Genomic DNA, 25,555 nt, shown 5'->3' on the forward strand with positions numbered 1-25,555 from the left:
CATAGGAGGGCACTGCCGCCTTTGAATGAATGAATGAACAAACGAACAAAGGAATGAATGAGAGTTGCCAGCTCCTAGTTGAAGAAAATGAATGTTTATTTAAAACAAAAAAGTCTACCCTGCTTTTCTACTGTATGGGGAAGTTTTTAACATTCTATTGTGTTTTTGTATATGCTGGAAGCCGCCCAGGGTGGCTGGGGCAACCCAGTCAGGTGGACCGAGTACAAATAATAAAATGATTATTAAAAAATATATCATTATCAATGCACTCAAAGCGATTAATAAACACACTAAACCAGCAATAAGGAAACAGCAGACACAGAGAGAAAATCTGCAACAAATACATGTCTGAAGAAAACTTTCCAAAACCCACCTCACAAACAGAAAGAAAGGGAGCCTTTTGGATCTCTCCAGGGAGGGAATTCCATAAATGTGAGGCAAAAACACCAAAAAGGCCCTGTCCCTAGCGCCTGCCAGCTGTATTTCTAAAAGTAGTGGACTAACAGCAGGGCCTCAGTTGCAGCCTTCAATGACGGAGCATGCAAAACGTACATCTGGTCACCACCCACAGGGTTACCCGTAATCAACCTGTTGGCCTACAAATGTTGTTTGACAACAATGCCCATCATCCCCAGCCAGCACTGGATGGGACTGATGAGAGTCGTCATTTGACCCCAGTTTACAGCATCCTTTTGAATTCTGCTGCAAAATCTGTACAGTGGTACCTCAGGTTACAGTTGCTTCAGGTTACAGACTCTGCTAACCCAGAAATAGTACCTCAGGTTAAGAACTTTGCTTCAGGATGTAAACAGAAATTGTGTGACGGTGGCACAGCGGCAGCAGGAGGCCCCATTAGCTAAAGTGGTGCTTCAGGTTAAGAACAGTTTCAGGTTAAGAACAAGCCTCCAGAACGAATTAAGTTCTTAACCCGAGGTACTGCCAATACGACCCCTCTGAGCTCGCAAGCACACCCATTCCCTCTTAAATCATCCTGTTCCTTCTCAGTGTGGAATAATAAAATGCCCTTCTCACCTCGCTGTCATGGGGGGGAAGCTGGTGGAGCAGCTGGCGAATGCGGTACCTTTCCCCAGGGCTGTTGACATAGGGGACTTTGTCCTCTGGGAGGCAGCTGAAGAACTGATAGACCTGGAGGTAAAGAGTCATTAGTGGGTCAAATAGGGGAGATCAGAAGTGAGGCTCACAAGGGCTAGAGTCCTGCTGCCCAGCAGCCCAAGCAGAGGCCTTCTGCTCCGTCTCCAAGTTTTCCAGGAGTCCAAGGAAGGCAAGTTCTTTACAGGAACATTCAAAATGTGGAAGCGAATTTGGATTGACGCGGTGATCTCCTTCAGGCTACATCAGGCATGGCCAAACTTGGCCCTCCAACTGTTTTGGAACTACAACTTCCATCATCCCTAGCTAATAGGACCAGTAGTCAGGGATGATGGGAACTGTAGTCCCCAAACAGCTGGAGGGCCAAGTTTGGCCATGCCTGGGCTACATTCATACCACATGTTTAAAGCAAAATGATGCCCCTTTAAACAGCCATGGCTTCCCCCCAAAGGATCCTGGGAAGTGTAGTTTGCTAAGGGTATTGAGAGTTGTTAGAAGATGCCCTATTGCCCTCACAGAGGCACAGTTCCAGGAGTGGTTTAACTATCAGTCCTTCTTCACAGGGAACTCTCGAGAATTGTAGCTCTATAAGGAGAACGGGACTCCTAGCAACTCTCCAAACAGTGCACAGAGAGAGCTACTCAGGTGCACGGGATAGAGACCACTCTGAGCTCATAAGCTCAGCCCATGGCCTCAGAAAAAGCACTCTCTCTTGGTCATCATGCCCCATGGGTTCTCCTGATAATCAACAAGATAAGCAGGGTAAACACCTTATACAATGAAAGCAATGGAAAGTCTTAAAGAAATGTTTCTCAGTAATCAGCTTAAAACAAGAGCTGTGCTAATCAGATTACAGCCTGGCCTTGCTGAAGTGATCAGATTTCACAACACAACACACTACAAAAAAAGGCAGCAACTAGTTTGTAATTAAATTGACACCGCCTCTTTTTAAAAACTTCCTACCATTTTGTTCTGAACAATCCTCAACTTTATTAAGGTAAAGATCAGACCAAATGACTTCCTTTAAAATAAAAAGTGCACCGATTATCCTAGCCTGAAAATTTTAGAACATCAGTTGACCCAGTAAATTGCTTCTGAAATTTAGAATATCACTTGATCCACTGATTTCAATGGGACCTAAGTACAACTAAATGAATCTGCAATTCTGTGCTCACTCACCTGAGAGTAGATCCCATTGAATTCAATGGGGCACACTTCTGAATACACTCCTATGGGGTTGCACTGCTAGTCTGGATCCAACCCAATGTCATCTTTGCTCTGGGGATGAGTGGAGGGACTGAATTTGCATCTTACAGAAGTAGTTTTTCTCCTCACTAGAAATGTGTCCCTGAATGCATTCTATTAGTCCCCCTTCTCAATACACAAAAATTGCTGCCATTCACTATTATGGGTTAGTCAGAGAAGGAAAACACTTGCGACAAAAGGAAAAAACAACCCTTCGTACGTTTATTTGGAACATTTATATACTGCTTTTCAACAATGAGCTCTCAGTGAAAAATTCTTACCCTTTGCAACTGGACTTCACTCCCACTGTGAGCCCCCTAAATTTCTTCTGGGGGTTCCCCTCCACCCCCCAGAGCAGACTTGAGGAGGGTCCAGGGTGTGTGCGGTGGGAGAAGAAGTGGGGGAAGTTTTGTTGCACTAGTGGGAATCCTTGCACTGACAGGTCAAGGGATTTTGATCCCACACACAGCCCATCATAGTTCGCACGTCACAGTAGGCCAGGAATAATCCACGGCTTATTGTCTAAGTGAATTGCAGCTGCCTTTCTCCTTACTGCTTGTGATGGAAGGAAACAAACCAAGATCCCTGGCTTAGCATTACATCTGAACTAGAAATTGTGGTTTGCTTTGTCCCAACGAACTATGATCTGTACTGAAGATTTGCTCCACTTTATTGATTGTCATTTGTTGATATGAAACAGACCACAATCCTTGGTTGGGCTTAATTGTTTTCTCTGGATGCGAGCAAAGAAGAGATAAACAGTCCAGGTAGGTGCATTACAGTAAACCATTCACTGATTTACCATGATGTGTGAACATGTTCATAATGATTAGTATTTGCTAGTTATTAATGGCCCTAACTTACTAATGTCTGTTCATTTCAGTGGGTCTACGCTGAGCAGAACCTCCTCGGTTCCATTCCCCACGCGGTCAAAAAAATGCACTGGTTGACTTTAAGGAGATTAGACAAGTTGGATGTTATTACAGAGTACAGTGGTACCTCGGGATGCGAATGGGATCCGTTCTGGAGCCCCGTTCACATCCTGAAGCGAACGCAACCCGCGTCTGCACATCTGTGGGTCGTGTTTCACCGCTTCCGTGCATGCACATGACGTCATTTTGATCATCTGCGCATGCACGCGCGGCGAAACTCGGAAGTAGCGCGCTCCGTTACTTCCAGGTCGCCGTGGAGCACAACCCAAAAATACTTAACTTGAAGCACATTTATCCCGAGGTATGACTGTAAGAGTTTTAAATAAGTTTTTTAAGCTGATAGACGGAGAATGGGAAGCCTGTTCTTTTTCTTTCTTTTAGTTTTTCTATTAAAAAATGCTTGATATTTGATGTTATTTCTGTATATTGCTTTTTCTTTGTTTTTCGAGCTTTAATAAAAAATAGCTTTTGGGGGGGAAAGTTCTCTGGGTGACTTTGAGCCAGTCATCATCTCTCTGCCTAACCTACCTAACAGGGTTATTGTGAAGGTGAACTTGAGGGTAAGGATTTATGCTGCCGAAGGTAGGCGATAAATACCGTATTTTTCGCCCCATAGGATGCACTTTTTCCCCTCCAAAAATGAATGGGAAATGTGTGTGCGTCCTATGGGGCGAATGCAGGCTTTCGCTGAAGCCTGGAGAGCGAGAGGCATGGGTGCGCACCAACCCCTCTCGCTCTCCAGGCTTCAGAAAGCTATCTGCAAGCCTTGCAATCTCGGCAGGAATTCCCGCGGGCTCACAAGGCTTGCGAGCAGCAGCCTGCAGCCCCGGCGAGTGTCCACAAGCCTTGCGCGCCCGGTGGGAGGTCCCGCCGAGCATGCAAGGCTTGGGGTGGCAGCCTGTCGCCCAAAGCACGCAGAGCCCTCCGGAGGGCTTCCCGTGCTTTGGGCAGGTGTGCGCAAGGCTTGGGGCGGCAGCCGCAGCTGGGGGGGGGGGAAATAATTTTTTTTTATTCATTCCCCCCCCCAAAAAAAACGAGGTGCGTCCTATGGGCCGGTGCGCCCTATAGGACGAAAAATACGGTATATAACAAATGTCCTTCCCAAGTGCTTTCCTGACTGCACTTTCCTTTTCACCTGTTCCTAAGGGAAGGGGTTCTCCCTCCGTTCCGTTGTATGAAATGAGGGGAAAGGGGTGGGGCGGTTCCCCCTCCCTCTCCAGACCACATGACCCTGAAATGTCTTGAGTGGGTGGGCAGAGGACTGGGCTCTCCCTAAAAGATTTTCCTGGTTAACCTGGAGCCTGTGGAATTCTAGCCTCCAGGGCAGCTGCCTGCACTCCCTACCAGGTCGAATTGGCTCCTGTCTGGCGGTGGATCTAATTTAACTCCTTAAGGAGAACGGGAATCCTGGATCCCAAAGGCCAGCGTTTGTGTCTCGGTGTGGTTATTTACTATAGTCACCAGCCTCTGCTTTTCCCTCCCCCTTCTAACAAGCAGCCTTAATAACACAAAGAGAACAGCTTGTAGTTTAAAGGGTATTATTATAATCTTAGATTATCATGACGTGGCCAAGGGTGTAGCAAGGCTTCTGGGTCAGAAAGGCCCAGGGGGGTTCATAAGAACTGCCTCCTCTTGACTTAGCAGGGCTCCAACAGCACAGAGCATATATTTTTCTCCTTCTGAAATTTACCAATTACTTCCTCACTTATCTCCGTGACCTCCTTCAAAGAGAAAAGCTACGTGACATGAAACTGCAGCTTTGAAGGCCTCCAATTTACGCTGCAGACTTAAACTAGCTTTGGAAGTCATTCCCTCCTCTTCCTGGGAACTCTGGGAACTGTAGTTCCAAGTTGGATGGGAAGGCAAGGGCATGTGACGTTGCTCAGGACACTCACCAAACTATGGGCCCCCCCACCTGTGGATAGTGTGTGTGTGTTGGGGGAGCCATGACAGTCACACTGGGACAAAACTGAGACCAAAGTAGACAGTTTTGCATTTGAGGACACAAAACCCTAAGATATAAACATGACCAAAAAAATCACCATAATTTTCCATCTATAAGACGCCCCCGTGTATAACACGCCCCCTACTTTGGGGGACTCAAATTTAAGAAAATGGGGGAGATGGCACAGAGTTGTTCAGCTGTTTTTGCAGAGGATTGCCCAGGGATGTTGAGCTTTTTTTTAGGGGGGATCACCCGCACGTGTTGCAAAATCCACCTTCCGTCTGTCCCATCACCGGAAGAAGCTGCCAATCACCCGCCCAACTGCCGGAGCATCAGCCAATCAACAACACCTTTGATGCAGCAACCAATAACACGCACAGTAGCCACTGACAGCTGCAGCAGCAACCAATCAAACGTCCACCCTATGCACTACCAATGTATAAGATGACCCCCACTTTTTAGCATGATTTTAAAAGAAAAAAATGTAGTCTTATACACAGAAAAGTACGGTGATTCAATAATAAGCCTATTATTTGTTTGCAAATAATTTTAAAGATATAGTCATACCTCGGGTTACAGATGCTTCAGGTTGCAGTTTTTCAGGTTACGGACCGCCGAAACCCGTAAGTACCAGAACGGGTTACTTCCGGGTTTTGGCGGTCGCACATGCGCAGAAGCGCCGAATCGCAACCCGCGTGTGCGCAGACACGCCGCTGCGAGTTGCGGACGCTGTGGGTTGTGAACGTGCATCCCGCACGGATCACATTCGCAACCCGAGCGTCCACTGTACAGAAGTTCCAATCCTGGATCCCAAACAGACCCTGCTCTAGGGTTACCTGCTCAGGCTTGAGTCCTGGGGGCACCCAGGCGTACTCCTCAGAGGCGCAGCCAGAGTCGTCGTCTGAGATTGAGTGGCGCTGGAAGTCAGAGATGAGGCGGCACATCATCCTCTCCAGGTCGACAGGCACCATGCGCACCGCATGCTCCTCCCTTGGGCACTTGCAGTGTTGGCAGATCTTCCTGCAGAGGAAGGGAAACGTAATGTCTCCAGGGATACAGTCCCCGAACACCAACTAGACCCTGAGACAACCAAGCTGCCCAGCAAAGCTCTACTGCTGCCTCAAGATCCTCAACGCTTTGCCATAACTCGCTCGCCTGTTGAGCCCTAAGAGACACAACCCTGACAAATATAAAAGGTGCACCAAGTCTACACGGAGGCAGAGACCTCAAATGTCGCTGTGACCACCAGTTATAAGGGAAAAACAGGATGTTTGAGTAGCCAAATAACAAGATAGGTTCAAACTTGATGGTGTGAAGAAAGCAGGGTGGTGGTGGGGGACCACTGTGCTAATTCATCCTTAAAGGTAAAGGTAAAGGGACACCTGACTGTTAAGTCCAGTCGTGGCCGACTCTGGGGTTGTGCTTCTGGGTCGTGTGGCCAGCATGACTAAGCCACTTCTGGCGAAACCAGAGCAGCGCACGGAAACGCCGTTTACCTTCCTGCCAGAGTGGTACCTATTTTACTTTGACGTGCTTTCGAACTGCTATGTTGGCAGGAGCTGGGACCGAGCAATGGGAGCTCACCCCGTCGCGGGGATTCGAACTGTCGACCTTCTGATCGGCAAGTCCTAGGCTCTGTGGTTTAACCTGCCCCACTCCTTCATGCAAATCCCCCAAGGGCGGCTTCCAGTGCAAGTTCCCACGTTTGTGTTTTACCACGGCCCCTGCAATGCAAATGACACAGACCACACTTACTTCCCATGAATCGCCCACCCCTAATCGCACTGTTAAGATCAAGTTCATCATGAGAATTTCTCCAGCCCCACAAAACGGGAACGCAGGAGTGGGGCGAAAGGGCCCCAACGGCAGGCTGTGCTATTCCTGCAAAACGGGGCCATCAGCTCATTAAAGAGAGAGGAAGGGGAGAGATTCCTGCCTGCCGTGTCTTACAGTCTCTGCGGGCAGCAAGACCACAGCGAGGCAAGGCGTGACAAGTGCCTGGAAATGAACGAGGACAATGAAAGATGCAGGGTGGGGGCTACGCCAGGGCGGGGGGCAGGGGGTGGGCGGAAATGAAGTGAGTGATGGAAAGAGACAGAAAGGAAAGGCTCTTCCACTCCACTGCTTTCCTGCTGCAATTCAATTTTTTGGGGGGGAGGCTGGATGTGAAAAAGAGAGAAAAATGAGTCTGGAGTGATGTGTCTGCAAGAGGAAGACATGAATGCGAACAGAGAGGCAAGGGACAAATTAGAGGATGTGGAATAAGGAGAATCCATAGTGACAGGAGGAAAGGGGGGAAGGTTTTAACTTGCTTATCTAGATTTCTGTTCAGAAAGGCTTGAGGGGCAGCAGGCAGGGCGCTAAGTACAAGACGGGAGGGATGAAAGGCGGGCAAGACAGAGCGAATCAAATCAGCAAGGTAGAAAAGGAGGAAAGAGATGCACACCCTGCAGTTTCTCCTCTTGCTCAGAAATCCATCCTGCCGTCTTCAATGGGACTTACTCCCTAGGAAGCAGATGGCAGCCCGAAAGGCTGTGGATCCACAGGGGTTTGGGTCCAACTGTGTTTCTCTGCCCATAGAAGACCCTTGAATCCAGCGGAGGCTTCCATGGACAGCTGGGGGAGAGGCCATTTTTTGCTTATTCCCTCCTTCTGCAGCCCACCTCCCCATATGTGCTCCAGGGGGTTGGGGAGCCTTTGAAGCAGCATGGGAGGTGTCAAGTGATAGAAGGGACCCAGTTAGATACAACCCATGGCAAAGGAGGGCAACACAGCACAAATAATCCCTAGAGGTCCAATAAACAGGGAGACAGTTGGGGAGGGGCAGAACTCATAGAGGATGGAGGGAGATTTGATGGAGGGAGGGGCAGCACATTCTCCTACCTCCATCCATGCACTAGGAAGCCTGGGCACTGCTCTCCGCACCTCTGACACGGTTGGCCCCGGTCAGGGTCCTCCACCTCAGGCAGCTGTTGTGGGACAGAGGGACAAGAAGTCAGCAGCAGAAACATCAGCAGCACCAACATCCACCAGTATCACCAGATAATACCCTGTACAGCCCTGTATCGGGAAGCTTTTAATGCTCGATATTTGACTATATTTTTATAGATGCTGTAAGCCTCCCAGAGTGGCTGGGGGAACCCAACCAGATAGGAGGGGCATAAATAATAAAATTGTTAGTTTTATTGTGACAGTGCACACTCCTACCCAGAAGCCAGCATCTATCCATCACAACAATACAAACACAACACGTAGGCTCATAGTTAGTAGAGAATATAGAACAGAATAATGATATCATTCAAATTATAGGAATAAGCCAATCAAAGTTCTTATGTACAATATAACAGAGTGGTAGCAAGGATGGTCAAGCCCTGTGTTCAAAACAGATGTCTAAGGACAGTCTCACAATAGTCTTTCAAAAGTTTCAATGGAAGACGTCTCAAAAGCCTCAAAAGGACAGTGTCTCCAAAATGATACTACTGTTTTGTAATAGTCTTCATCAACTGGAAAGAAGATACAAGGCATACAACTGATGAATGATAACAAAACTGAGCTACTTCAGTAGTATTGGATTATTCCTATAATTTGAATGATATCATAATTCTATTATATATTCTCTACTAACTATTAGCCTACAACTCAGGCTTTCAGAGGATCTCCTGGGCGCTGTGGCTTTCCCAGTCGCCAAGACCATGTTAAAAACTAGGCTGTGGGACATAGATCACCAGGAACTAATCTCAGCTGCGGAAAAAACATGCTCCCCTCTTTATTTTCGACTCCCTTGGGCACAGGAATTTAATCTTAATTATTTACAATTTTTGTTTAATCCGCAAGATTAATTCTAATCCTTCTAACTTCCTTTGGGGCAGGTTTGTGGGTTTGGCAGAAGGAGATAGGATCTGCCCATGCGATGCCCACCAGGTGGAAACTCTAGCTCACATGGCCCTTAACTGTAAAATGTATGATGATCTCTGCCAACGATTTCTAGACCATCTATGTATTCCAACATGGAAACCAGAGACGGAGGTTATGCGCTTATTACTACAGGGGAGAGACCAGGAGCTCACCAAGACAGTAGCTAAGTTCCTCTATTTGATTTTTTGTCGCCAAAGATCCTGCCCTTGCTGGAAACCCACAAAGATGAGTTGGATTGCTCGCCTCTTCTGCCCTTTGGCAGGTGACTGTGCTGTTGGGGTGGCGACGAGATCGCACTGGCCTAGCTATTTTAAATGTATTCTGAATGTTCTTATGTGATGCCGATAAAGGTTACTTGACTTGACTTGACTATTAGCCTACGTGTTGTGTTTGTATTGTTGTGACTGGTTCTTATTGCAACACAGGGGTTTGTTTTTGGTTCAGCATCTACCCATTCACCAGGTCTGCCAATCCCGCCAGCACACCCTCATCGCTATGGTTTGCACCCGTTGATTGCGATCAATATGCAACCCCCATTTCCACCAGTATTGACACCAGCTCTGTCCATCTGCTCCCATCGGTCAGGAATCCTGAATAACCAGGAATCGACAACCACACACCAGTTTCCTATTGACACCAGCTATACACACCTTTGTGACTGTTCCCATCTTCGACCATATATTTTGGTAATTTGCTATGCATTTGGACGGACAGCGGCTAAGAAAGCGGTAACTAAATTTTACATGATGGTTCCTGAGATCAAGGAACTCTGGTTTAAAACACAGATTTCAAAACTGCACTGGTTTTTTTGTGGGGGGGGGGTTCTTAGAATTCTCAGGCAATGCTGGGTACAAGGCAGCTAGGAGAAGATATTCAGCATTTATTTGTTAATTACTGTGTTTATATCAGCATCATTTCTCCATGGAGCAAAAGTTGGTGCACGTGGCCCTGCGCCTCCTCATTTTATTCTCACAACAACCCTGTGAGCTGGGTTAGGCTAAGATATACTGACTGGCCCAAGGTGAGCTTCATGGCAGAACCCACTCTGTGGCCACTCTCTTGGAACAAGGGTCTGCCGTTGCAAAGCAGATCTCATGAAGCCTGCCCCTCAAACCTTCAAGCAGCAGCATCTTAAGCTTAGAGACATTTCTACAAGGTCCCCTGACTGTGGCCCCAGTGACAGGGGCCTGTACCAACATGGGCAGCTGCTTCCAAAATCAGGACGCCCGGGCATATTTCTTAATGGCAATATATTCCCTCACACCGGTCCTGTTCAGAAAGTGGTGTTGGGGGATGAGTGTTCAGGCCCCTGGGCTCTCACTTGTGGGGTGCCTCAGGGTTCTGTCCTCTCCCCCATGCTTGTCAACACTTACATGCAGCCGCTGGGAGAGATCATCAGGAAGTTTGGGCTGGGTGTTCATCAGTATGCAGATGATACCCAGCTCTACCTCTCTTTCAAATCAGAACCAGTGAAGACAGTGAAAGTACTGTGTGAGTGCTTGGAGGCGGCTGGAGGATGGATGGATGGCCGCTAAAAGATTGAGGTTAAATCCTGACAAGACAGAAGTACTGTTTTGGGGGGGCCAGGAGTTGGGCAGGTGTGGAGGACTCCCTGGTCCTGAATGGGGTAACTGTGCTCCTGGAGGACCAGGAGCGCAACCTGGGAGTCATTCTGGACTCGCAGCTGTCCATGGAGGCACAGGTCAATTCTGTGTCCAGGGCAGCTGTCTACCAGCTCCATCTGGTATCTGCCCGCGGACTGTCTCGCCAAAGTGGTGCATGCTCCAGTTATCTCTCGCTTGGACTACTGCAATGCACTCTTTGTGGGGCTACCTTTGAAGGTGACCCGGAAACTACAACTAATCCAGAATGCGGCAGCTAGACTGGTGACTAGGAGTGGTCGCCGAGGCCACATAACACCGGTCTTGAAAGACCTACATTGGCTCCCAGTTGATTTCCGAGCCAGTTCAAAGTGTTGGTGTTGACCTTTAAAGCCCTAAACAGTCTCAGTCCAGTACACCTGAAGAAGCGTCTCCACCCCCATCATTCTACCCGGACACTGAGGTCCAGCGCCAAGGGCCTTCTGGCGGTTGCCTTGCTGTGAGAAGCCAAGTTACAGGGAACCAGGCAGAGGGCCTTCTCGGTAGTGGCACCCACCCTGTGGAACGCCCTCCCACTAGATGTCAAAGAGAACAACAACTACCAGACTTTTAGAAGACATCTGAAGGCAGCCCTGTTTAGGGAAGCTTTTAATGTTTAACAGACTATTGTATTTTAACATTTTGTTGGAAGCCGCCCAGAGTAGCTGGGGAAACCCAGCTAGATGGGCGGGGTATAAATAAATTATTATTATTATTATTATTATTATTATTATTATTATTATTACTCCTGACTGTTAACCGCAGCAGCTGGAGACTCGTGGGTGAAATCCTGTCTGCACTTTGGCCTAAAGAAGGATTAGTAAGGAAGCTAATTCCCGTCTGAGAGCAGCAAGGCACTGTGGGAGAAGCGTAACTTCATTTGGGTGCCGGAAGCCACCCACAGGCCAGGACCTGCCTCAGCTCAGTTCAGCAAGACATAAACAGGCCAGATGTTGGCTTCCTGCCACCGCAGGTGGCTGAGAAAATGGGCAGCTAAGTGCCTCAAAAAATAATAATTGGGGGGCGAAACAGGGTAAAAGTGGAAAGACCTCGATGCAGAACAAGAACTTTCCTAAGTCTCCCTTCCTGCCACTTTTCATCCGTCTTGCCTCTTTTCTTTGTGCCAATGAACAGCTAAGATGACACACCAGGAAAGCGGGGGGGGGGGGGGAGAAGGTGCCAGGAGCCGCTCCCACTTCCCCCAAGGCAAGAATCGCTGAAGCAGTGCCTGGAAACTGGGCAGGAAAAAAATCCCTTTGGAAAAAAAGGGCGAACCGAGCATGACAGAGTCAAGATGGAGGCAGTAGAAAAGGCTAGCTCCGGCGCCTCAGTGAGACATTCCTGGCACCCCTGGACCCCCCCCCCCCAGTCTGAAGTTTCACTTTTAACTACCTGCTGTCAACTCTATATATTGTTCTCATTAAAAAAAAATAATATGTGACCCATCTCAAGCTGTGGAAAGGCAGCGCGAAACTTTTAAAAATAAGGAAAAGCAAACTAGGGAACCATGATCTCTACCTGGCCAGAATTTTTACCCATCTACCAGAATTTCAGTCTTCAACTCTGTTGCCGCAGCATAAAGATGTAAAGCAAATGATCGTTTGTGTGTTAAACGCATGTGTTGTTATGAACAGAAGAGTGTGCCCTTCAGTTTTGAGAAGCACTCTGTATATGCTCAAAGGCTCTGCTGTTGCAGCAACTTTAAAAATGAGCTTGCCATCAGAAAGGAACTGTCTGTTCATAGAGAAACGAATGTGACCCTTTGATTCATATATAGATATAGATGATATAGATATATCTGCTCAGGAAAAGGCCCCCTTACCCATGCCCACAGAGGTAAGGTTTTTGGAACGAAAAGATGACAGCCACCACCAGGAAGAAGCAAAACTGTAACCAAAACTTATTCCGTGGTGCTGGAGAGATTGCACAGTATCCACAAACAAGATGATTCTTTCCCCCTCACATCTGCCAACTGCTGCCGCTACCCATCCTCCTGCAGCTTAGAAGGGATTTCAAGGAAGGCGGAGATCTATTTCATCAGATGCAGCTTTGGGAAATCAAATCTGCCAGGGCTGACGTAATAAGCAATCTCCCCCCAGCCCACCCCCCAAATCCCAGATTTGGGATACATCGTATAGGACCCCTATGCTTTCTCCCACACAACAGTTGCTCCCTGTTCAAGAACCCCCTCCCCCGCGCCAGCCCCACCAGCCCTCTACCCACCCCATGGCCCAGCGTGACCCCAAAATGCCTTAAATAATCCCAACGTTAACTGGAAGGGAAAGACTTCTCCTGATCCGTCACGGCAGGATTTGGGTCTGTGGCGCTCCCAGCTGCAGCGTTGCACCGAATTACGAATTGTAAAGACAGAGAACCCTACTGAACTCCTGCTCCTACACAATCTCTCTATCCTTTTCTCTTGCTCAATCTCAACCCGCCCACCAGCCCCATTCGACACCTACACACACAATTTTGTGAGTCTCTGGGCCCAATTTCACCTTGAGATTTGGATCTCTGCCCGCTGCCAATATCTTGTTCCAAAACTCACATCTACATTCCAAGAAAAGTAGATGGAAAACAGAGAGGAGGAGCGGGACAGTTGGCAGGTGGCAATCATGCGGGGTTGAGCTTTATGCACCCACAAAAGGTGTCCACTGCAGCTGCCGAACTGCACCTGTCAACCCCAAGCCCTCAGAACCAAACAAGAGGTGTGGACCTAACCTGGATTGCTCTAACCAGGTCAGCCAGGAGGCCAGTCAGAGAGTTAACAACCTGGTCCCCATTCACCCCAAGGCAGAGGCAAGGCAGGAAAACAACAGAAACCTCCACTCCCATGGACACCCCAACACTGGGACATGAGCACAACAAATTAAGGGCTACAGGTGAGCGTTCAACTACCGTAAGTCTTAATTAGTGTAGACCCACTGAAATTAAGTTAGACGCATTAATTGCTGAATACTGCCCTAGATCTCCTGCTAAGGGTCTACAATAAGTCCTGAGATGACAGCATCTCCACATCTGTTGCCATGGCTACAGGGGAGCCTTCTTTTGACCAACACAACCTTCATATTTCTTACTGCTGGTGCATCATCTCCTTCTGGCCAGCTCCAGCGTAGGAACCTTTGCTGTATAATTGCCTCGGTTGTCTTCTTCAGGAACAGCACAAGGGTCCCCATCACCCCAAACCCAACCTTTACAGGCTTGATTTCTCATTTCCCACCTTATTTCCCTGCCTTTGCGTCCGGAGAGATCTCTGCCAGCTGCGATCTTCACTCCTTCAACTCCACGACTTTGGGGTTAGCTGCCGAAAAGTCACCTGCTCTCTTAAACACCTCCGCCCATTCTCTCTTTGCCCCTTAGGCCTTAGTTGGAGAACGCCCTCCCTCTCACAACACAACTCCCCACCTTTCTACCTCTTCTGGCAAACCCCACCTCTTCCATTAAGCCTTTGATTTAACTCTTTAGTCCTCATCTCCAGACTCCAGCTGAAGAGAAGTTAATGGCACCAGTGGGAATTCCACTCCCCCCACAAGCTTTGCAGTCATTGGGGTGGGGATAGGGAGTTTGCAGCTGGAGCAGGAAGAGATTAAATCGCCTCTTCCTGTGCTGCAGACCCCCACAACAGGGCAGGGTCGGATGTCTGTAATGAATTGCACACAGAGGCAATTTTAAACGTTACTTTGCCTGTTAACTCATTTAGTGTCAAGAGCGTCATGGCACTTGACTAAGGGGATACAAAATGCTATAAGAATAACACAATCCATACATTGGGAAAACTCAATGTCAGCCATAGCGGCAAGATTTAGGGACAGACCTATATCCTCTGCAAAATAGGAATTGTAGAAGCTCCAGTAGCTCAGACACCCCCAGAATTCCTCGTGAGCCCTGGAACAGACCCCAAAGCATTTTGGATCTCTTGGCAATGTGATGCTCAACAGCTACCAGCACATACACACAATTATATTTTTCTGTTCAGGCCTTGGAGAGCCGCCGTCAATCAGTGTGGACAATACGGGCCTAGATGGGCTAATGGCCTGATCCAGTAGAAGGAAAGTTCCTATGTACCTTGCCTATAACGTCTCAGGTTTCAGAGCACTGATATATCAAGACTATGGTTATATGCTAGATATAAAACAACTAAAGGCAGCATTTCATAGGAATATGCAACATATTTAAATGTATTAAAATAAACACTTTCATATTCCCAGCCACCAACTGCTTCCCCACCTGCCCACAAATACAAAGGTTAGCATTGTCTCTGGTGCGGCCTTCAAGAAGGAAGTGGCCCCATGCAATATTCTATCCACATGGCGTTGCTGCTCAAATTTAGGACAGGGGTGGTATGTGCAAGCAAACGCTCTTGGTTATTGGTCATGATGGAACATAGGTGTGGAGGTTGTGCTTTAGAGGTATGCAGGGACCAAACCATTGACACTGAAGTAAATTTGCTGCAGTCCTCAAGTAAGCGTACTTTACTCTTGCATGGCCCACTCCAGAAATTTCTTTTAAAGCCATAAGAATGCACACCCAGGACCTCTTAACACTAAAGGCAGCGGTAGGCAACATGGTACCCTATAGAAGTTGTTGAACTACGACTTCCATAATCCTTGACCACTGGCCATGATGGCCAGGTCTGATGTGCACTGTAGTCCAGCAACAATTGGAGGGTTACTCCAGAGATCAGGAATAGTCTGGTCCTTAAAATATGCTTTTGTTTAAGAACAGTCTTCCTGGATGAAACCAAAGCCTCTCTGTAACATTCTTTGCAAGAATCCCAATATCTAGCAAGCACTGTCCAAGTGACTCATGAACACTTTTTGAGGATTCTGCAACACAGTACCCCATAGAGGGCCCTGGGACCCCAGAGTAAGCCATTATAATCACCTTGGGTAACAGCTACAACAATTCTCATCAGAACTCCCTCAAGTCATCAACCACAGCTTAGTTTCTATAGGGTGTGCAAGGTCACACACACCACCAAACCAAGGAACACAGGAACTGACAGCGTTTTCTGCAGCAGCAGTCCTTCAATGAGCTGGGCAACACATTATCTCATAAGGCTCCATACTGCTCTAGAGAACATCTTACAATGTTTCTAGGCCTCAACCTTTCTCAGCATCTTCTCTGGTCCATAGAACGGAGGGGGAAGAGATCCTGGTGCCATATAACTCCTCTGAAATGCCTTGGGATGCCCATGCAATGGCACAACACAGTGGCCCACTGAACCCTATATTGCCCAGAGTCCCGACATCTGTAGCAACCCTTTAATAACTCTTACAACACATACTCCCCATACCTCAGTGTCCCACTAAACACTTAGACCTTAACATCTAACCTATACTGCTTTCACAGCCATCTCCTGTAACTCAGTACCCCATAGCTTCTTCTGAGCACAGGAAAGGGAGGCCCTTGCACCACATAGGTAAAGGTAAAGGGACCCCTGACCATTAGGTCCAGTCGTGGCCGACTCTGGGGTTGTGGCGCTCATCTCGCTTTACTGGCCGAGGAAGCCGATGTTTGTCTGCGGACAGTTTTTCTGGGTCATGTGGCCAGCATGACTAAGCCGCTTCTGGCCAAACCAGAGCAGCACACGGAAACGCCGTTTACCTTCCCGCCGGAGTGGTACCTATTTATCTACTTGCACTTTGACGTGCTTTCAAACGGCTAGGTTGGCAGGAGCAGGGACCGAACAATGGGAGCTCACCCCGTCGCTGGGATTCGAACAGCCGACCTTCCGATCGGCAAGCCCAAGGCTCAGTGGTTTACACCACAGCGCCACCTGCGTCCCTAAGTAGCTCCATAGAAAGCCTTATTTATGGTACAACAGTCCTTTTAAAACTCTCACAATATGTCAGTGCAAAAGATGCCTATGCCTGAAGTGGCTTTTTTTAGCAAGGCTGTGGTGACAGAGGTAAACCTTATTAACAAATTAAAAATTAGCACAATGCTGAGCCCAGATGGTATCCACCTAAAAGTTCTTGAAGTACTCAAATATGAAATTGTTGGTCTTTAAAAAAAACATGCAACTTCTCCCTAGAATTGACCTCTGTACCTGAGGACTGGAAGGTGGCAAATATAAAACTATTTAAATAATAGTAATTGGGGGAATCTAGGAAATTACAAGCAAATTAGCCTAACATCTGTTCTGGGTAAATTTGCTGAAATTATTAAAGATAAGATTATCAAGCATATAGAAGAACAAGCCTTTCTGAAGAAGAATCAGCATGGCTTCTGCAAAGGCAAATCCTGTCTCATTATCCTCCTAGAGTTCTTCAAAGGTGCCAACAAATCTTTGTAGAAGCTGTGTACTTGGGTTTTTATACGGTTTTCACAACATTTCTCACAAAATCCTAATTGCACTTAAACCTAGTGATGCCAGACCACAAAAGAGACTGTAAGGTTGTGAAGGATGGATAGGCCAGTGAAAATGCTGTCTTGACATGTGGCAGCTGTGAAAAGGGTGAATTCCACCTTAGGGAATCATAAGGAAAGAAATTGAAAATAAAACTGTCAATACTGAAATGCCCTTATACAAGCCTATGGTAGAACTACACTGGGAATACGGGGTATAATTCAGGTTGCAAAAACTCAAAAGGATATTGTCCGGCTAGAAAGAATGCAGAAAAGTGCAATTCAAACGATCAGAGGACTGGAGGGCAGTGTTTGGGGGTTGGAAAAAAAAGGTGAGTAAGGGGTGGGGATATAACACAGGTATATAAAATTAGACCTAGCACCGAGTCAGTGTATAGAAACAAGCTTTTCTCCCTCTATTATAAAATGAAGGGAGGGAGATTCGCGACAGACGAGAGGAAATTCTGCTTCCCACCCTGGAATGCGCTGCCACAGCACGTGGTAGTGACCACCTAGGTGGCTTTTTAAAATGGATCAGACAAATGCATGGAGAATAAATCGACCCACGGCCCCTGGCCGCGACGGAGATCAGAAGCAGCCCGCCGGGGAACAGCAGGTCCGGCTTGGGGGTCGCCTCCTGAAAGGCCTCGGGTCTGATCCGGCACAGAGGTCCCGATTCCCTCGGGGAGAGGAAATGGGGGGAGCAACGCCCCTTAGGGACCCCCCTTCCCCCGATCCTGGGGTGCCTTTGGCCCGCCCGCCCCTTCCTGGCCAGCCAGCGCTGCACCGGCGCGGGCCTGGTCGGCGTCCCGGCAGGCTGGCTCCCCGCCTCCTCGCCTTCCCCGCCGCCTCCGCAGGGAGAAAGACTCACGGCTCGGGTGGATCGGCGCCGCCGCGACCCGCGCTGAAACATGGCCCCGATCCCGCCGTCTCCAGCGCCCGGGCGACGCGCCCACCTCCAGGCTCCCGCTTTGCGCCCGGGCGCTGCGGCGGCGGCGGCGGCGGCGGCGGCGTTGCTCTTCCCTCCCCAGGGGAGGAGGTGCTGCGTGCCGATCCCTCCCCGCCGCCCGACACCCGGGCCCGCCCCTTCGCCTGCCCTGCGACGCGCCAGGCTCCCGTCCCTCCTCCCCGCAGGATCGCCTTCTCCGCGGCGCGCCGCTCTCCTCCTACCGGCTTCTCCAGTTTGCTGCGGGAGTGAGTCGCGCAATGGCCCGTCTCTGCAGCCGGACAAGAGCGCAAAAGGATCCTCTGCGCGCGCGGTGGGGCGGCCTCCCGGGAAGAGGTCAGGGACCACCCGCCAGGCAGGATTGAACCCCCGAGTAGCGGGTGGCTTTGCATTGCGCCACCAAGCTGGCCGGGGCTCCTCCAGTCCCTCCAGCCCCGTCCTCGCCGGTCCTTTCCCGCTGTCACCTCCCATCCATCACCCTTCTTCGACCCCTTCCCCGCACCCTTTCTGTGCCCGCTGCTGTCACTTCCGATCAGCGCGATCCTTTTTACCTTCCTCTGGCCTCGCTGCCACATTCTTCCTCTCCAGACCCCCAGCCACTCCTCCACCCACCACCTTAGAACGAGGCACCTGCCCTCTTCCATCCATGCGTTTTTACGGGCCTCCTCGGCTCTTACCTACAGAATATTAAGATGTTTCGTTCAGTTTGATTACTTTAGCCACTGGCCCCTAACAACGTGCCACGAGGCACGAACGAATAGCTTATTTAAAACGCTGCTTTTCTCCTGCTTAATTTGCAACATGATGGTAAACAAATTCAGAGTCAAATTTTGCTATAAAACACACACAAAAACAGATAAAGGCACTTTAGAAGATATCCTAGCAAATTTCAATATATAGACCAGTAATTGATTTTTAGTGTACCTGGGAGAGAACTTCTTCTCCAGCTCTGTGACTGTGGACTCTAATAAACAAAGAGCGAGGGAGATCTAAGACAATTACTATCACAGTAGCACAAGTGAGACTTTTATGGAATCCTACCAAGTCTGGGCTGTTACCAAAGATGGCATCATTTGGAGACTTGCCAGTGTAAACTCTCTCCTGAAGCAATGTTTAAGTATATACTTCTAGCCCATATTTGTACTTGAGCATATTAAAACAAGGGAGCGAGCAAGCCTAGATTTGCTAATGGATGCCATTATAATTGTGAATAAAAACATCTTGGGAGTATAATTTTAAATTCCATCCTTGCAGCCTGCAGGTTACACTGGAGAAGATGGCAAATCCCTTCCTCTGCAGGAGATAAATCATATTTTGATATTACCTACTACTGTCAGCACCAGCAGATTTGTTGGGCAGTATAATAGGTGGAACATTGGATCTCCACTGGGTGAACTTGGTCCAGTGAGCTTAGCTCATTACACTGTGAAAGCTGCGAGAAAAACCCTGAACTCCAGGAGGAGTAGCAGCAGGATATAGGTTGCATGCACACCATACAATTAAAACACCTCTCAAACAAGAATCCTGGGAGCTGAAGTTTGTTAAGGATGCTGGGAACTGTTTCTCTGTTAGGGGTAAACTGCAGTGCCCAGAATTCTTTTGGGGGAGATGTGCCTTAAATGGGCTTTAAATGTACTGCATGTAAAAATACGTACATACAAACAAAGGACGCAGGTGGCGCTGTGGGTTAAAGCCTCAGCGCCTAGGACTTGCCGATCGAAAGGTCGGCGGTTTGAATCCCTGCGGCGGGGTGCGCTCCCGCTGCTCGGTCCCAGCGCCTGCCAACCTAGCAGTTCGAAAGCACCTCCGGGTGCAAGTAGATAAATAGGGACCGCTTACCAGCGGGAAGGTAAACGGCGTTTCCGTGTGCGGCTCTGGCTCGCCAGAGCAGCGATGTCACGCTGGCCACGTGACCCCCGGCCTCTTGAGTGAGATGGGCGCACAACCCCAGAGTCTGTCAAGACTGGCCCGTACGGGCAGGGGTACCTTTACCTTTACAAACAAACAAACATACATACATACAACAAACTGGTGAACTCAATCTAACACAGAATTAAGCATGTTGTTTCAGACTAGCAGCCAATTAAGAGTGTAAAACACTATAAGGGACCAATGCTTATAAGTGCGATGTCAGTTCACAAAACGAACTGACCCTGTATAGATGTTCTAGCTCCTTCTCACTTCTCCCTTCCCTCTATGCATTTTCCAGAGCTTGAAGGCAGGGATGCTAATCCACAAGAGAGTAATGGTAGTTACATTTCCGTACTCCTAATACCTCACCTTTATTCAGCACCTTTTTTACATGGCAGTTGGAAGTACTGTCTATAGTAGTTCACGTACATCCTATGTTCTCGTAGCAAACTCAGTCCTCTGACTGTGGATCATTGTGTATCTGTCATGGCACCATCCACTTATTAGAGGGAGGTATCCCTAGGCTTGGATAAACCCAGAGGTCTGCAGAAGTGCCCCCCCCCAAAAAAAAATCTTCAGGAAAAAAGTTCTAAGTGGAGTGGGAGCCATCCCAAAACAGTCCAGTAGGGACTGAGCATGCTCAATGGCCCTGAACAGGGCTGCCTTCAGATGTCTTCTATATATCAGGTAGTTGTTTATCTCTTTAACATCTGGTGGGAGGGCGTTCTACAGGGCGGGTGCCACTACCAAGAAGGACCTCTGCCTGGTTCCCTGTAGCTTTGCTTCTCGTAGTGAAGGAACCACTACGTGTCCAGAGGAGGGCAACCAAAATGGTCAAAGGCCTGGAAACGATGCCTTATGAGGAACGGCTAAGGGAGCTGGGCATGTTTAGCCTGGAGAAGAGGAGGTTAAGGGGTGATATGATAGCCATGTTCAAATATATAAAAGGATGTCACATAGAGGAGGGAGAAAGGTTGTTTTCTGCTGCTCCAGAGAAGCAGACACGGAGCAATGGTTCCAAACTACAAGAAAAAAGATTCCACCTAAACATTAGGAAGAACTTCCTGACAGTAAGAGCTGTTTGACAGTGGAATTTGCTGCCAAGGAGTGTGGTGGAGTCTCCTTCTTTGGAGGTCTTTAAGCAGAGGCTTGACAACCATATGTCAGGAGTGCTCTGATGGTGTTTCCTGCTTGGCAGGGGGTTGGACTCGATGGCCCTTGTGGTCTCTTCCAACTCTATGATTCTATGATTCTAACCACCAGAAGGCCCTCAGAGCTGGACCTCAGCGTCCGGGCAGAACGATGGGTTTGGAGACACTTCTTCAGGTATACTGGGCCGAAGCCATTTAGGGCTTTAAAGATCAACACCAACACTTTGAATTGTGCTCGGAAACGTACTGGGAGCCAATTTAGGTCTTTCAAGACCAGTGTTATGTGGTCTCGGCAGGCGCCCCCAGAATGGTGTATTCTGGAAAAGGGCACAGCTGGCTTTTGTTTGCAGTAAGCGGCAAATAAATAGAACAACAGTAACTGCATCTATGAATACAAGCAAATTTAGAAGAAGAAAAATCCAGTGTCAAGGAAGACTGGGGCTGGAAAGGGGAACCTGAAGCAGCTAGAGGAGGCACAGCAGGACCATGGCATCAGGCTCTGCTCTGCTATTAGGCAGAGTGAGGCTACTGTCTCAGGAAATGGATGCATTTCCTAGTGAACTGCTCCATATCACACAATGTATGCCTTCATCCCTTGGGAACCCCCAAGCAGGGGCAAAACTAGATTTTGTTTTGGCACCCCACAACTCACATTTGCACACCCTCCCGCAGGCTGGGAGCCTCAATGGCTGCCCTCTGGAGGCTTCGCCCAGGGTAAAAAAAACCTGGCTAGCCCTCCTGTAGCTACGGTTCTGTCGCCAAGCACTTGGGGACCAGCACAGGCATCACAGAAGCCCCACCAATCCAACCGACAGCCTTTGGAAGAGGAAATTGCCCCAGTGGGATTGCCTAGTTCTGAGCGGGGGTGGGGAGCAGAGGAGGCCCTTTTCAGGCATGCGCTATTGCTAATTGGATAACTGCAGCAACTTCAAGCAGCAACTTCCAAGAGCAAATGAGTCACCGCCATAGATTAAATCATCACAGGTAATAATAAAAAATGTGTCAGTGGAATAATAGTTTGGGGAGCCCTGCCTGAGAGGGGGAGCCTCTCTGATAACCTACTTCCACCATGTGTTGGAAAGTGGAACTGCAAGCATAATAGTATGGCAGCCCACCAGGGTCTGGTTTACACCTGCAAGCTCATCACCCCTTCGGACCTTGCAAAGTGACAAATTAGCCAGGATAACAGATTAATAATCACAAATAGAACTTGCTTGTCACCTGATGCAAACATAAAACACTGTTTCCGCATTTACAGCAGGTGCTGGAATGGGCTGACTGCAGGAGGATGAGATCCACAACTTTGAATGCTTCGAAGAATTATTATTATTATTATTATTATTATTATTATTATTATTATTATTATTAAACCACATTAAACTCCATTGAGCCTGCAGGCAGAGAGACTGCCCCATCTTTTAATATAATATACATCTTTTAACATGCAATAATATAATTGTATTATAGAGCCAGTGTGGTATAGTGGTTAAGAGCGGTAGTCTCGTAATCTGGGGAACCGGGTTCGCTTCCCTGCTCCTCCACATGCAGCTGCTGGGTGACCTTGGGCCAGTCACACCTCTCTGAAGTCTCTCAGCCCCACTCACCCCACTGTTTGTTTGTTGTGGGGGAGAAAGGGAAAGGAGAATGTTAGCCGCTTTGAGACTCCTTCGGGTAGTGATAAAGCAGAATATCAAATCCAAACTCTTCTTCTTGTAGCCATTTTCTAAGGCTGCATACACACAATACCTTTAAAGCATATATTTCCCCCACCCAAGAACCCTGGGAATTGTGGTTTGTTATGAGTGCTCAGAATTGTAGCTCTGTGGGGACTAAGCTACTGTTCCCCAGATTCTTTGGAGCAGTGTGTTTTATTCTTCTATGATGATCACCCGTAGACGAGTAAGATTGTCTTCCACAAACACGGTTTTAACAATGGGTCCGTAAGTGACTGTGGAGGCCAATTCTGGATCCACATGTCCTTCCGCAGTGGGGACATTGGTTTCTGGGCGGGAGTTGATCACGGTGTGGATTTGCCAAGCGTGCCTTCCTCTTAGCACGTTTCCCCCTTGCGTCCTGAGTTCGGGTTTCTTCAAAGCCCATGACACCTTTGGTAAAGGCTGTTCTGCAACTGGAGCACTCGCAGGCCCGTGTTTCCCAGTTGTCAGTGTTCATACTACATTTTTTTAGATTTGCCTTGAGACAGTCTTTAAACCTCTTTTGTTGACCACCAGCATTACGCTTTCCATTTTTAAGTTCAGAATAGAGTAGTTGCTTTGGAAGACAATAATCAGGTCTCCGCACAATATGACCAGACCAAGGAAGTTGATGTAGTATCATTGCTTCAACACTGGTGATATTTGCTTCTTCCGGTACACTGGTATTAGTTCGCCTGTCTTCCCAAGTGATGTGTGCAGATTACAGCTTATTGAACAGAAGTTTGGAGGGGGGGGTTGCAGGCAGAGGGAAATTAAACAGGTCAAGCGCATTAGGAGGATGCATCTTCATTCCCAACCACGTACAGTGGTACCTCAGGTTAAGAACTTAATTCGTTCCGGAGGTCCATTCTTAACCTGAAACTGTTCTTAACCCGAAGCACAACTTTAGCTAATGGGGCCTCCTGCTGCCGCTGCATCGCCGGAGCACAATTTCTGTTCTCATCCTGAAGTAAAATTCTTAACCCGAGGTACTATTTCTGGGTTAGCAGAGTCTGTAACCTGAAGTGTATGTACCCTGAAGTGTATGTAACCCGAGGTACCACTGTACAAATGCAGCTTGAAACAGAGTGAGGACAACAACTTTGCTGTTTTAAGCCACTAACGCGCACACAACATTTCATAAGAAGCAACAGGGTGGAAGCAGGATATATTTATGTACTGTGGCTTACGTTATGTGGAAGAACACAGAAGTGTGTGCACAACATCTCATTGCTAACACTGATGGGAAAAGCAGACTCGGGTGAGGAAGCCCTGTTTCAAGGCATCGTGTCTCCAATTTTTCCTCAAGATGGTGCCCTTGTCGTCATCACCTATCACAGCAAACACATTTCACAGGGCGTGCCACCAAAGTGTTTGTGGGCGGCCCCTCTTCATTTATAGTTTCAACTTCATTGTTTCCCAAATATAAGGGAAAGAAAGATCGCTTCGTCAAGCACCTGCCAAAGAGTGGAGAAAAGTGTGTTCTGGAGGAGAGAGATGCATCAAATTATCACCGTTATTTATACTGTGCTTATCAGGCATCATACAAATATTAAAACAGACGTGGTTTTGCCCTCAGGTTTACAATCAAATAAAACACAAAGGGAAAAAGGAATTAGGAAGCTAGAGGAATAACAGGACAAATGGCCATCAAGAAAAAAGAAGAAAGATTGTGAAGAAAAAAAGCAAGAATGAAAACTAAGCATGAATTTTCAATAATTTCTTAAATGAGGAAAAGATGTGAGCTACTCAGATTGATGGTGGAAGATTTCGATTTATTAGCAGTGGAATATATGAACTATAAAGTCCTCCATTCAAATCTCACCTCAGCTATGAATTTGCTTAGGTTAGGGTGCCCATGGGCACCAGTGTGCCCACCAGGGCCTCCTATGGTGCTCACAAGAGGTGCCCACAATATGGCCACATTTCACTGGGTGCCAGGATTGGACACTCCCTTAGCAGAATGAGCAGGAGCGCTCCCAAGTGCAGCAGGACTGGCGTGCCAAATGTTGAAGTCCTGGAAGTAAATATATATTACCATTTACCAAAGTCAAAAGTGACCTAACTGCTTCATGGAAAGGAGGCAAGAGGAACTAAATTCAGCTTCTGTTTTCCTCCATCATCTCAACTGCTTTTCTCCTAGCACATGATAGTGTTTTGCCCAGTGACATGGAAAATGTCGCTTACTGGTTCCTGGGTATTAAATCTCTGCTAAAAGGTGCAGGAAGGGACGCAGGTGGCGCTGTGGGTTAAAGCCTCAGCGCCTAGGGCTTGCCGATCGAAAGGTCGGCGGTTCGAATCCCTGCGGCGGGGTGCGCTCCAGCTGCTCGGTCCCAGCGCCTGCCAACCTAGCAGTTCGAAAGCACCTCCGGGTGCAAGTAGATAAATAGGGACCGCTTACCAGCGGGAAGGTAAACGGCGTTTCCGTGTGCGGCTCTGGCTCGCCAGAGCAGCGATGTCACGCTGGCCACGTGACCCGGAAGTGTCTCCGGACAGCGCTGGCCCCTGGCCTCTTAAGTGAGATGGGCGCACAACCCCAGAGTCTGTCAAGACTGGCCCGTACGGGCAGGGGTACCTTTACCTTTACCTTTACCTAAAAGGCGCAGGAGGCAGGCCACAGCTGCTGTATTTTTCTGCCCTGCTGAAGTTTCCCTATAGAAGTCTGCCCTGGCCCTGTGACATGGCTGACTCCCCTCTCTCTCTCTTTCCCCCCCT

The 25,555-nt window shown here is 48.2% G+C and overlaps 1 protein-coding gene across 2 annotated transcripts in view; it reads right to left on the reverse strand.

Annotated features, from left to right (window-relative positions):
• Window positions 1-18,156, reverse strand: part of PRICKLE3 (prickle planar cell polarity protein 3) — a 38,309-nt gene extending 20,153 nt beyond the window's left edge. The window contains exons 1-4 of one of the 2 annotated variants that reach the window (XM_079960038.1): window positions 18,010-18,156; window positions 8,116-8,201; window positions 6,069-6,252; window positions 1,033-1,146 (exon numbers count right to left, since the gene is read on the reverse strand). In XM_079960038.1, coding sequence (XP_079816164.1) covers window positions 1,033-1,146; window positions 6,069-6,252; window positions 8,116-8,201; window positions 18,010-18,051 — 426 coding nt within the window. In that variant the 5' untranslated portion in view covers window positions 18,052-18,156. Of the gene's footprint in view, window positions 1-1,032; window positions 1,147-6,068; window positions 6,253-8,115; window positions 8,202-14,007; window positions 14,609-18,009 lie in introns of those variants that run through there. The other variant, XM_079960039.1, reaches the window with a different exon arrangement.
• Between the last annotated feature and the right edge of the window lie 7,399 nt (window positions 18,157-25,555).

The sequence above is a fragment of the Podarcis cretensis genome (assembly GCF_951804945.1).
Source record: "Podarcis cretensis genome assembly, chromosome: 17".
Lineage (NCBI taxonomy): Eukaryota > Metazoa > Chordata > Lepidosauria > Squamata > Lacertidae > Podarcis > Podarcis cretensis.